The sequence below is a fragment of the Nothobranchius furzeri genome, chromosome 7, assembly GCF_043380555.1.
Source record: "Nothobranchius furzeri strain GRZ-AD chromosome 7, NfurGRZ-RIMD1, whole genome shotgun sequence".
In the NCBI taxonomy this organism is placed as follows: Eukaryota; Metazoa; Chordata; class Actinopteri; order Cyprinodontiformes; family Nothobranchiidae; genus Nothobranchius; species Nothobranchius furzeri.
The window spans coordinates 37747752-37761503 of NC_091747.1; the positions used below are offsets into that span (position 1 = coordinate 37747752).

The 13752-nt window shown below is 44.1% G+C and overlaps 1 protein-coding gene across 2 annotated transcripts in view; it reads right to left on the minus strand.

Moving 5' to 3' along the window:
* Positions 1–10253, minus strand: part of nrp1a (neuropilin 1a) — a 63742-nt gene extending 53489 nt beyond the window's left edge. For both annotated transcript variants that reach the window (XM_070553053.1, XM_054751352.2), the window contains exons 1-2: positions 9998–10253; positions 8911–9085 (exon numbers count right to left, since the gene is read on the minus strand). In XM_070553053.1, coding sequence (XP_070409154.1) covers positions 8911–9085; positions 9998–10064 — 242 coding nt within the window. In that variant the 5' untranslated portion in view covers positions 10065–10253. The remainder of the gene's footprint in view (positions 1–8910; positions 9086–9997) is intronic.
* Between the last annotated feature and the right edge of the window lie 3499 nt (positions 10254–13752).

A 13752-nucleotide genomic window follows, 5' to 3' on the forward strand; every position in this document is an offset into this window, starting at 1 on the left:
CATTAAAATTAAACGAGTGAGCGCTTCATGACAACCTTTTATGAGCTGATGAGGAGAAAAACAACAACGATACGCATCCTTGTCAACAAACAACATTCAGCGAGGATATCAGCTATCCTCTCCTGATGCTGTGGGTAGGCAATGAACTGTACAAAGCCAACCTCAGCGAAGCAGACAAGAAAAGTGGCTCAAAAAGGGAAGACAAAGGAGGTGGGGGGTTGAAGAAGAGGTCAGATAGAGTTAAGGCCAATGGGTGCAGGTCATGTTCCTCCACGATGGCCAGGAAGAGAGGACCCTGGTTTGGAGCAGAGGGGGTGTTTATGTGCTAAAAGGAAACTGCAGAGAGAGATAGAGAAGGAATGACCGCAGAGTTGTTGGTAGAGGAAGTGAGTAAATGTTCTCAAAAAGAAAAAAAAAACAGCTGAGAGGTAGCTGGCAAACAGATGCTGACATAAACGCGGTAAAAGGTCCACCAGCGTGAAGCATGCACTCTCGCTTGCTGGGGTTCTTCCACGAGACTCTGTGATGGCTAAGACGCTAGAGGGCAATTGTAATAATAACTGCACTGGGAATTATTCAGTTAAATACCCCATCCGTTCCCCCGGCACTCTCCCTCCTCCTTGTTCTCTGACCTCCCTGGAGCATGTGAAAGAGTGTGCAGCGCGGGGATGGGGAGGGTCAGGGAGCGGGATTGGCTGGGTGCATCATGACCCGGTCATCCGGCTGGATGTACAGCCTGAAGGACTGCGATCACACCCTGTGGGAGTGTTAAGGATGACAGGGAATAACCTGCTCGGAACATTTATCAACAATCAAGGTCCACACTGTGAATTTGTAGCAAAAGAAACTCAATGTCGAGACCTTAACAGGATGAGGAAAGAGGAAAACGTTGTTAGAAGTAAGCAAAGCATATTTCTGTAAAAAGAGGATATTTACAGAAACAAGCAGGCGATCCATTGTTGTCCAAATCTGGCAGTTTCCCTTGAATAAAGATCAGGCCAGAAACGAGATATCTCTCATCTTTTACATCTCTTTTATGGCTGCGGTGCTCCCTCTGCACATAAAGAGTTTGGATTTTTCCAGTGATGCAGCACTTTAAAAGCCGAAGAGGCCTTGCTGTTCGGGCCTTGTGCCAGGCGGTGAATCTCCTCCCTAGTTTCAGGCAGCAAGGGTGAACTCTTGGCGTTACGGAGCTGATTTAGGTGATGCTGGTCAGCGGGCCACTGCCAACGTCTGAAGGGCAACGTGACACTTCTACTTACTGGCCTGACAAGTCAAACATCCCTGCCTTATTGGAGGCAGTCGGCATAGAGTAAAGAGGCCCTCTTGTCACTTATCCAGTGCACACAGGGGTCATCCTGAAAAGGCTGGACAAGTGCCAGAGGAGCAGGCTACTAATAATACTCTCAGCACTTAACCCGCTGAGATAATGCCAAGAACGATTGCTGTTAGGCTGTCCTTTTTCACACATTCTGCCATTCAATAGGTGGAATAAGCTGTGGGAATAAAATGCAATCGTTTGAGCAATGAAAAAAAAAAAGAGCACAACTATTGTTGTCAATTTAGCAAGAGATCAAGCAAAGCGCAAACAAAGCGAGGGAGTGTGAGTGGCTCAAACTCAATCAGAGAGCAGCTGGGTATCACCCCATCAATCACTGTCTGGTGAAATCGCGCAGGGCTGAGTGGCGGAGAAACACCAGCGAACCAGCAGCACACTGTGCACAAACACAGCAACCAAAAATTACCCCGGGGGTCTGGGGCCCAGACAGGAGGGTGCTCGGCTTCTTACTTCCTACCTACTGCACCTCTTACCCACTGCAAACAAACTTTGGTTTGACCAAAGCCCCCCCTGGGAACTGGTTTGATTGTTTGAATAAAGAACCCCGCGGTTTCCGAGCCCTCTCTTCTTGCCAACCCGGTAAGTACCGAAGCAGTGGGGCAACAAACATCTCGTGTTGGACTGCAACCACATCAATCTTAATCATAGGCTCTTTTCAAGGTAAGGCCATTAAACGAAACATGCCTGACAAGCCTGGACACACTACACTAAAGCATCCAGATCCCCTTCATCAATTCATCTAAAGTGAGTTTTCTCTCCCGGATCTCCTCCGGAGGACTGGAAATCTAAGGCATGGGGAGCTACTGTTTCAAAGTGATCCACGTCTTACTCTGCCACCCACATAGTAAGCTCAAAGAGGCTTTTACATGTTGTTTTCTATTAAATTATTGTTTAGAAAAAACTAAACACAAAAAATGAAAACCTGTTGCTAATTATATGAAAGCAGCCAATCAAGAAAGAGAAGGCACATTTTTCCAACTGTTTTTTTAAACAGAGCAGCTTATTAAATGAAAGTCTCTGTATGTAGCGCCACTCCATCAGCGATGGGAACAAAGTGAGTTTTGCCTTAAGATAGAGAGCTGAGATTACCAACTGTTGCTCTATAATCTTAAGTCTTTACATATGTCCCATGTCTGCACAATCTGGTTTAGATAAAAAAGTAAAAGAGGATGGAAGTGACATCTCCAATCTGTGTGGGCTAAAAACAAACCTTTCCATCTATGGAAGCTAGCTTTGGGTCCAGACAGCAAGGAAAAAAATAGTAGAAACACCCTTCATGTGCCAGAAATGGCTTAGGGACACTCGTTTCTGGCAAACACAACTCCTGTATAGAGATGAAAAATAAAACAGGCAGACGTGCGAGACTGCTCCAAATCCAGAGTTATTTACCAAGAGGAACCTTTCTCTCTTATCCTCCTCCCTCCTCCCTTTCCCACACCTCTGCTGTGAAGTGAACTTGCGTCCCACTGTGAGGTAGAGTGGCTCGCCTCCCAGTTGTGGTCAGGTTGAGCATGAATCAAAGTGGTGACAGAGCAGCGGGGAGGATGGCAGATGCCACAGCCAGAAAGCTTTTCAATCAGGCTGCCCTTCCAAGCTATGGCCAAGGTGAAACACTTCACAGGCGGATGAAAAAAGAAGACCCTCAAATGGCCAACAACCTCTCACACACAAGTAAATGCACATGGCCATAGACCTATTTTAGTCCTGCTCATTAGCCAGGGTATAACCCCTCTATGGTTAAAAGGAATGAATAAATAATGAGAGTGAAGGGCAACAGCTTCCTTGTGCAACACTGTCTTCTGTTCAGCCTCTTCTGCCTTTGACTTCGGGTTAGGGTCTGTACTTGAAGACAAAACAGCCCTGCAGATTCCCTTTCCTTTTTGGTTCAAGCGGCTCATCTGTTAACACGAGAAACAATATTTCCTGCACTGCTAACAGATAAATGCGGGGAGCTTTTCTCGCCGTTTTACCGTGCCGGCAAAATAAGGTTAGGCATAATTGCTGTAAAGTGCAAACAAGTTGCATTCAAAGTGGATTGCTCTTTGAGCCGCTGCTGACGAGCTTTTTTCAAGGGGCACAGCTTCGGTGTAATTTAAAGCGTAATTTGATTTCCACAGCCATGAGCTGTGGGAGCCTATTGTCGTCAAAAATACCAGGTGCACAGTTTCGGCTGTTTCCATTGAGGATAGCAGTTAAAAGAAGTGGCGTCACCCTTTGCGCTTGAGTTTGATTTTTTATTTTTTGCCTCTACTTTAAACCCCAGCGGATGTCTCCGACATGCGCTTTAAAAAGAGCACAAACTGACAGAATCAATGTCTCTTTGCAGACTCCAAGCAGGTCCAACAACTGATGTCAATCACTTCTCTTTAAAAGCCTCCACAGCCATGGGACCGTTAATAATGGGAAGCAGTCTTGTTTAGCAGAATTTATCATGACATATAAAAGAGGTTGTAATAAGACTGACTTATGTGGATCACTAGATGTACATAAGTCAACCACAAGCATAGTGACTAAATAGAGATGTCTTCCTGTAAACAATTGTTTCCTTTTTTTTTTGTCCACCTGGAGAGTTTGGTCATGGTATAGGTTCATACTCTACACCCGTTTCCCCAACTCTCTGGTCAGGGTAACTGCAGGTTTAAGGGAGCCAAATTTAAGACTTTTTAAGACCTTTTTTAAGGCCACTTTGACCAAATTTAAGCTACTTTTTAAAATTAAATTTCTGCTATAATTTCCAGCTATTGCATGGAGCCGGAGCTAACCACGTCGGGAACGTAGGATTAGCCATCCATTTACCATTAAACTTGCACTTCCCCATGGCGCAAGCTCCCACTAGCTTAACCAGCTAATGTGCTCATCTAAAAATAGCCCCCTTTCACAACCAACTGAACGTGCTTTTGCCAAAATCATACACACTAACTAGAAATTCACAAAAATTTCATAGAAATAAAATAATCTAGTTTATTGGGTCCTTGGTAATTTAAGACCTTTGGAAACTGTATTTAAGGATTATTTGTCATTTTTAAGACTTTTCAAGGACCCGCGGATACCCTGCTGGTGTCTGAGCTGTGTTGAGCACATAACAGAGAATGTTTCGCTTGCCGCTGGGCCAAGCAGCTCTACAAGAAACAACTCTGTGGGGACAGGACTGAAGAAGCAGAGGAATGGCATGTGGGGGGGAACTATATTTGAATAGAGGACAGAGTTTTCCAAGCTTTGAGTTACAGGCACCTGATTGCAATGAGGTGAGGAGGGGGTGGGTGGTTGTGGGTGGGAGGTTTTCACTGACTTTCGCCTCAAATAACATTCCTCGAATAACTCCACTGCCTATATGCCTTACATCTCGTCTGAACTCCCCTCCGTCTATTGCACACGCTGTCACACTGGAATCTCTGTGAAAAGCAGAAATAAAAAGTAACCTCCAGACTGAAAGAGATGAGAAACAAGAGGCATATTCCTTCTGCCTCCTGTTGTCGACCCGTGTCTCCTCCAAAACAAACAGCGCTGCTCTGCCTGACTGACTGGCTGACTGCGAGGAATTTCATTGTGCTGAACGCGGATGGTTTTCTGGTCTGGTCAGCAGATCCCACGCTATCAAAGATTCATATTGTTGTCAGGAGTGCATCGGATCTAAACAGAGGAGGTGAAACTGCAGCCTGTGGGTCAGGATGAGAGATGAGAAGTAAGTTCTGAATCTCTAACTTTATCCAAACAAGAAAAAAAGTTTGCATGCCTTGTACGCTTTTCAAATCAGACGTGAAGCCTGACAGCCACTCGGTTAGATTCCAACCCTCTGAAAGCTTGGCTCTTCCTTCGGGTGCAGCCAGATGAGCCTGACAGCCTCTATCAGATCCTTGAGAAACAGAGTGAATACACAGAGGAGGAGGAGCAGATCGAAGGCATTTACTTTGTTTTTTCACCTCAGCCGAGCTTGCATTGCATTTTAAGAACAAATTGACTTCAGATATTTGCCCCGATGCGGGCTGTGCCTTCTCCTCAAACTTCATTAGCTGTGAGAGGCAGCGAGTGGGCGGCATGTAAAACCCAGCTCTGTGAACGTCTACAACTGTGTGTGAAAGGTAAACATGCTGTGCATTCAGAATCGCAGGGCTCACTTAGTCCCCTTATCTCCATGATGAAGTGTTTTCCTCCTCCCGCTCTCAGGATACAGGCCTCTGCACTTCCCCAAACAAACCCGTCAAGGGTAGCGCACATGTGCAACAACACGGCATCAGCCAGACTCTGCTCAGCCATGACTGTTTTTCTTTTTACCAGCACCACTTTGAGTGCTTCTTGTTTGGTTTGTTGATAAGCGCCATGTTGGGGAACATGTGGTGCATGTGTGTTCCATTGGCCCACTAATTAGATTGCAAGGCAGTGCACTGAAGCATGCGTTGTCAGTCCGACCCCCCCACCCCCACCCACTTTGCCAGCCCATCAGATAAGGAAGCCATTCTGGCTCTCATCAGTTTCCATTATGTAAGATTTGGAGAGCGACTCTGTAACGGCAAGTCTGATAGACAAATCATGCCCTACTCTCTATTCGGTAACCAAGTTAGCGGTTAGTTAATAATCCATCTAATAATCTGCTTTCATATTAAAGAGCATTAACAGTAAAAGGAACAAGGTTGGCTGCAGACAACAAGGGTGGCCCAAGGACACATCGACTGCAACAGACTGAGAGGGGCTTGAACCTGCAACCTGCTGATCACAGGGGGCCTCTGCCACCATCACCCCTCAACACCAGGGAGTGGAGATTATTTTTGATTGGAATGAGGAGCTGACAACTCAAAAATGTAATATTAGTAATTCATGCAACTGCTTTCAAACGTTTACGCTGTCACGTGTTCCAATTTACAACGTTCATATAGAGTTGTAGTTGTTTACAACAAAAAACTGCAGGAAATGTGAAACTTATAGACATGTTTTGTGTGTTCCTTCTGCGTGTTTCTTCTAACTGCATTACTTGGTTCTTTTTTAACATAGAAAAGGGATAAACGGAGAAGGAAGTGAGCTGCAGCAGCGAGCTCTGAAGAAGACTGCAGGAGTAGTCGAAACATCAGAAACAAAGAAGGTAAAACAACAACTTTCTGTGTTAAAAAAGAACCAAATAATGCAGATGACACCTGCAGCTCTTCCTGTTAAAGTAAACATAAGTATAATGCCAGAATAACTGGTGTAAAAGTTTAAGATCGCTGCTCATCTGAGTAGTCTGATCTAATCTGCAACTTGAACAGGGTCAAATGTACCGTACAAAATACACCTTTCAATCTCATGTTTGTTTCAAAAGTTGTCCATCAACTGCATCGTGGTAAACACAAACATCCATCAGATTTTTGCTTTTTGGCTACAAAGAAGAAGAAGAAGAAGAAAATATCATTTCTATAGCGCCTCTCAAGATAAAAATCACAAGGCGCTTCACAAAAACAAAAAAAAATTGTTAAAATATAAAAAAAGCATTTAGAAAATGTTTAAAAATGTACTTAAAATGAGCAAAAATAGGCAATTGGGATTTAAAAGAAAAAATGTTAAGAAAGAGAGAGAGAGTGAAAAGGAAAGAGGGGAGTCAGTGGATCCTGAGGAAGGTGGAATAGGTGGGGAGAGGAGAATAAAGAGAGAGTGGTGAAGAAGGTCATACAAAAGCCAGCTTGAACAAGTGAGTCTTCAGATGATTTTTAAAGGAGACCACTGAGTCCACTGATCTCAGGCTCAGGGGGAGAGAGTTCCAGAGTCTGGGGGCCACAGCAGCAAATGATCTGTCACCTTTGGACTTTAGAAGTACTTTAGAGAAGTACATTGCAAACGATCTGAACTAACCCTAACTTTAAGGTTATTTTCTGGGTCAGTCGTTGTTGTAACATGGAAATAAGCAAATAACCTCCTAACATCTTCTCCAGTTTTATTGATGAACCCACATTTTTCTCCTTTGCCTCTTTTGTTCTGTGTTTTAGAGTTTTAGGGTCCACCAGACCAACATGCAAATGGACATTCTATGAATTACTGCGATCAAAGCAAATCCAACAGAATACTCTGACAATATTATTACAGAAATGCTTTACAAGTTGCATTGATTAGAAAAAGTCTGCTTATAAAATGCAGCGTGTTTTATCTATAATCCGGGTTTACGAGCAGTGAGCATGAACAGATTCCGTCTAAATCTGACATCTGAACTCGGGGTCACCACTCACTTCCTCCAGGCTGCAGGAACTCGATTCGTCTTACAGCGTGCGTTCAAGAAGTCCATTTCTGACTAATTTGATTAACACAGGCATTGTCACATGGCCCCCACCCTCCGTCCCTCAGCCTCCCCTCTTGTCTCTTCCTTACCCTTTGTTTCTGCTGAGGATATTGGACATATTTATGGTCCCTCTGGTGCTGAAACTGGACCCAACATGAGAGTCGGAGAGCATCCAGCTGCTCACACGGCAGCCTTCAGTTAACCATAAATCCATGACAGCAGTAAAGAAAGGTTAAAGTGGGATTTAAACCCTGATTTTTAGTTTTTTAAAGTCAGTGCAAGGGAATATGGGGTTCATTCAAGGAGCACAAAAGAAGCACAGGGTCCCGATTCAGCGTGGAGCAGGGATACAGTAACAGGATCCAGCAAAGCTCTGTGCTCTCCTGAGCCCTGCAGCGTAAACAAACAGCTGAGACAGAGCAGGGCTGAGGCAGAAACACACACACACACACACACACACACACACACACACGCGCGCGCGCGCGCGCGCAAAGACAGGCAATCAGAGTGAGGCAGTCTGCCCAGGCAAAGCTCACCTCGGGGCATCTCCACCACCACAGCCTCATCACATTACCGTCTACCTCGGGTTTCATGGGCTCAAACTAAGACCTGACATCAGGGCGGCTGCTCAGCGTTTTGCTGGATGCAACAGCTCCTGCTCACAAGTCAAATGAGGATCGTTTACCAACTGTCACTTTGAAATCCACCTTTAAAGGGCAGTTTGTGGATTTCAATGAAAAGGTTCCACCCACTTCCAGCTCTGACTAAAATAAGAAATATCTGTTTCAAATAAACAAAACGCCACTTTATAAACTGGTATGAAGAGCCAGTGTGGCTGATTGGGAGTTTGTTTTCCACTTTCATGAAAAGAAACCACAGTTAATGACCTGAGAATGATTTAAAGCTTCAATTCAGACCCAAAGCCTCCGGCCAATCTACTCAGATGCATTTTATTATAGAAGCCCATGACTTCGGACCACAAAAAGGACAATAAAGTAGTTTCCCAAAACCAAACAGCTGACATTCCTTCATTTGTGTGCATCCAGAGTGAAAAGTCACGCTTCCAGACACTAGATGGCGCAGTTTCATGCGCAATCGAGAGGACTGAGGGAGTCTCTCTCTCTCTCTCTCTCTCTCTCTCTCTCTCTCTCTCTCTCTCTCTCTCTCTCTCTCTCTCTCTCTCTCACACACACACACACACACACACACACACACACACACACACACACACACACACACACACACACACACACACACACACACACACACGGATCAAGCGACCTAAACAAAGCTTTGAATGAACATCAGAGCCAGCTGATGAAGTCCAGCTTACTTGCACTCCCGGTCTTCCAGGTCGAAATGCGGGTTGAAGTTGATGAGGATGCGCTGGTGAGGACCGGGTGCCGAGATCACCCACGCGCACCTCTGAGAGGGGGGGTAGGACATGGGGTATCCGGGAGATGTGAGGTAGCTGGCGGAAGAGATCCTGATGTTGCCTCCGCATTTATCTGCGTGAAGACAGAAGGTTTGAAACACGCGGCAGAAACGAGACCTCAAAGAAAACATAAACAAAACCTAAATGGTGTAAAAATGTATTCAACTTATTGTAAAACATATTATTCCTGCATCAAGAACTTAAAAACAAATGCGCTGTTTATTACAATGTGAAGTATTATTTGGTTCGATTATTATTATTATTATTTTATTTATTTTATTGCTTTTTTCCCGATTTTTATTATTGGAGCAACATGTTCCCAACAACCCGTCAAAAGTAAAGAATCTAACATTAATAATGTCCCAAAACAGTAATTTATGATGGAATAATCCACCATGTAAAAAAGACTGAAACAAACAAGATTAATACACAATAAACAAATTAGAAGCTTCGGTTTGACCCACAAAGTCAGAATGATTAATAATGAAAGTTTGAGTCTCAACTTTCAGCAAGTGGCTTAAAACCTTAATCTGAAAATTCGTGGATAACAAAACTTGATTTATGTTGTTAAAACTTTTTCAAATAAGTTTTACCACAAAATGAACTTTTAAATTTTGTAATCTTCAGAAAATACATGCATTTTAGTTGAAAGATTTTTCACAACCTTTTTTTTAGGAAAGTGAAATAAAAAAAACACTTGTTGATGAAAGTTTCACCAAACCTGCAGCAGAATGAGTAAAACTGAAACGTTCTGAAAGTTTTACAAACGAACGTCTTAAAACTTGAATGTTGTGAAACATGAATCGGGACTTTTGCCGAGCAGCAGTTTGGAGAAAATTCAGGAGTTGGCTTCAGGCGTTTCCAGGTATAAGCCAGAGTTTGCCCAACGATCAGAGAGAGCTAATCTCTCCTAAAACAGCGGGATTAGTGGCTCCGCTAAGAACATAAAAGCTTTATTTATACTTGGATCAGGCGTCACACTTACCGTTTTTGAAAGCCTTGACCACCAGGAGGAATCCCATAAACAGGATCAGAACTAATCCACAATTCATTCTTGTTTTGTCCCGAAAAAGTAAAATTACGCACAAAAATGAAAGCCAAACTCCTTAAAACAGTGTTTTGTTTTTCTTTTGTTGGGATGCGTCTCCGTTTCAAACGACAAATAAAGGAAATGTTCCTTTTTCCAGAGTTGACGTGAGTGCGGGCTTAGGTTGCGGGCATCCTGTTCCTCAGCTCCGGCTCCGGCGCTCCGGTACCGGCTGCTGTCGGCCCTTCAGCGCGGACGGTGCCATCTTCTTTCCAAACGGCACCAGAAGCACAGAGATCGGAATCCACCCTTACTCCTCTAGGTGACGATGTCCGGGCTGGATGTAATCCTTGGTGGCTGTGGTGCGTAAAAGACAAAATAAAACGGAGAGGTGAGCCGGCTAGGAATGCGTGAAGAGAGCGCGCGCTCTGCTGCGCATTTCCCAACCTGATAACGAGGCTCAGAGTGGGAATATCGGGATGGATGGTGGCTGGTTTGATTGTTGCCAACTTGTTTCTGAAAGTCTTTATATGTCAGTCGAATCTGAGACACTAAGACACAGCAGCCCGTTAAGCGGCATCTCTCTCTCTCTCTCTCTCTCTCTCTCTCTCTCTCTCTCTCTCTCTCTCTCTCTCTCTCTCTCTCTCTCTCTCTCTCTCTCTCTCTCCTTCCGCCCTCACTAACTCTTCCCCTCCCTCTCACTGTCTTATCTCACTAAAAAGGACACAGACGATGAAGGGAGAACAGCCAGTAGTGACTCAACAGGAGCCACAGACATGAGTAAAACAAAACAGACGCATATTTGGTTTTATTCTAATAACACATTTCCTTTAGTTTGTTTCAGAAAGCAATCCCCCCTGTGCACACTTTACCCTAACTCATTTACAACATTCCACCTCTAACCGTTTCTGCCAGAAGAAACTAAATAAAGTGTTCTGTTTTCCGTTTGTGTGTCTTTTCATGCAGTTACCCACACGGCAGACGGCTCAGACTGCCCCACAACAGTGAGACTATTGAACTGGAACTCTTAAATTGACAGAAAAGTCCATTTGAGCGAAGATTTTACTCAATGGAGAAAATTATTTTTTAATGGAGATAAATCCAGATTAATCACCAGTTATAAATATAAAAAAAGTGGATTAATGTGTTTTGGATAATTTTTTTAATAAATGATCAATAAGCTCATTTAAACAAATTACCAGTTAATAATAGACCTATTTGTGATAATTTATAGTCTTAGTCAAATATAACATCTGCATTCACCTGCGTTTGGAGACTTCGCCAACCCGCTGGCATCCAGCCCTCCTCTCTCCACTTCCAACAAGCGCGGAGAAGAGCAGAGGCTTCTCCAGATCCTCCTAAAACCACACCAGACCTCGGTCCTTTTGACGGCGACCCAACTTCTCAAGTTCCTCTCTTCTGGGCGTAGAGGACCCGCCACGGCGTAAAGACGCACAGCCCGGGAACCCGCTCTCCTCTCCGGGCGCAGATCCGTCTCCTCCTCGCTGATTTCACAGCTCAGACCCAGACCAGCACAAAGGAGAGGACTCGGCTTCTAAATATGTCCGCGAGATGAAACGAATTCGATTAGAAATAAAAAATCAAAGCGCTTGAGTGGAAGTTTCTGGTCCTCCGTGTGTCTCGGTGATCTGCCACCGCTCTCCGCTTTGACACTGATGTGAATGCGGAGGGTATGTTTCTCGCCAGTCCCACACGCCCCTTTACGAGGGGGAGAAGGGCGCGTGGATGCGCGTGGTCGGTCCTGTGCGTGTCTGCAATCGATATGCATATTTCAGCCTCCGTCCGCGCTCGCGCATCTTCTCCAGTCCGAGTCCGTGAGTCACCGGGCACCCCCCAGTGAGATCTGTTTCATTCTGCATCGCGCACGCACACGCACGCACTCACTCTCCAGCCTGATGTTTGATAAAGAGCGCTGCAGCAGGAACTCTCTGAATCCATCTCCAACTATATGAAGATGTGCCTAGTTCAGGTCCAACTCATGCTAATGTCACATGTTCTGCATGAGTCCAGGGCTCCTTTTCTCTCAAGCTTCTTGTTTTCAGGAACACATCTTTTTTTTCTCTCCCAGCTCGAAACACTACATGACCTCATGTGATCTGATCATGAATGACATCAGGTGTGACACGTCACCAGACACATTAAATCCTCGTGGACCATCTCTTTTAAACCATTAGTTTGCTGCAATAACTTGTAAATGCAGCTTTATTCAGTAAACACACACACACACACACACACACACACACACACACACACACACTTACTTTATAGATTTTTTTTATTTTTTTTTTTGCGAAATGCAAGTTTCATTGTGAAACTTCTTCCCCAAAACTAAAAGAGGACATCTTAGTTCTGGTTATACACATTCATCAATCCAGTTGTGTAACTTTAAGAAGAGGAACATAACATGATCCAATCTCTCTTAACTTAAACTTTTCTGAACCGATTCACCTTCCTCTTACAGCCCCCCCCCCCCCCCCCCCCCCCCCACACACACACACACACAAGGGCTGCTAGAGATCCAAATTTGACTCTAATAAGCCGAGATTTCTTCTGCTGACCTGTGGTTAGGAGCCTACTGCCCTGAAGGGGGCATCAGAGCTAGTGAGAGACACTCATCCATAACTCCTAATCTTCTCTTCCTATAGCCTACAGGTGACTTTATCAATGACTGCAGTACTTCCAGTCTCCTCCTGCTTTTTTTAAGGAAATCAGTAAGAAACACAAACACTTTGACAATTTGGAAAACTTAAAGTTTTTTTTTCTGTACCAAAAACGAAAAGTTAAGCAGCTCAGTGCAAGATAAGGCTGCAATCCATCCATATTACCGTTATTATTTTTTTATTCCCAAAGGGAGATGAAGCGGCTTTATTCTCATCCCAGCCTTGGTAATTCTCTGTCTTGCTGATAACAGAGATGCCCACACTTTGCCGAGCATCTCTATCAAAGGCGGCACTAACAAGCCTCGGGTGTCATCAGGATAACTCAGGAACAAAGGCTTAGAGTCGTTTCACCGGCGTTCCTGGCTCCGACATATCTAAAATGAGGGTGGGGATTTTAGAGGAACAATAAAAGAGCCAGTTAAAGAATTTGAGTCTTCATACATAGATCTGCACTAATCTTTAGTTCAGCTCTGATGAATAATTAGCTGTGGCACCAAAATGGACACTTTACAGCTCCTGTGAGCAGTCGACTTGATTTTATTAGCCAGTCTTTTTATTCACTAAAGTGACTGAGTTAGAGGGAAAGTAGACTCAAAGCACAAGGCTGAAATCTGGAAGAAAAAACTTGAGTTATTTTTCGAGAAGAGAGGGTACTTTTCAGGAGACTACCCTCAGAATGAAACAATGGCAAATGAAATATGATGAAGCTACAACAAATGAAAGTGATAACCAAGCGTGTCTTATTTATGAGACTGTAAATAAGATTTAATCCAACCCATTCATCATTCTGATTTTTACAGCTCGCCATGTGAAGGCAGCGCTGGGTGCTGGCTCTGCGTAAATCATGAGGAGCACCGTGGGGCGCCGATTATAATGTAATAAATACATTTATACCATGTAATAGACACATTCAGCTCTTCATTAAAAAGGGCATGTGAACATTTTAGTCACTTTTTCACATCAATAACTTGAGGAATTGTGACGATTTTTAGAAGACACCAAAAGAGATTGGAGGGTGCTGTAAATAGGATC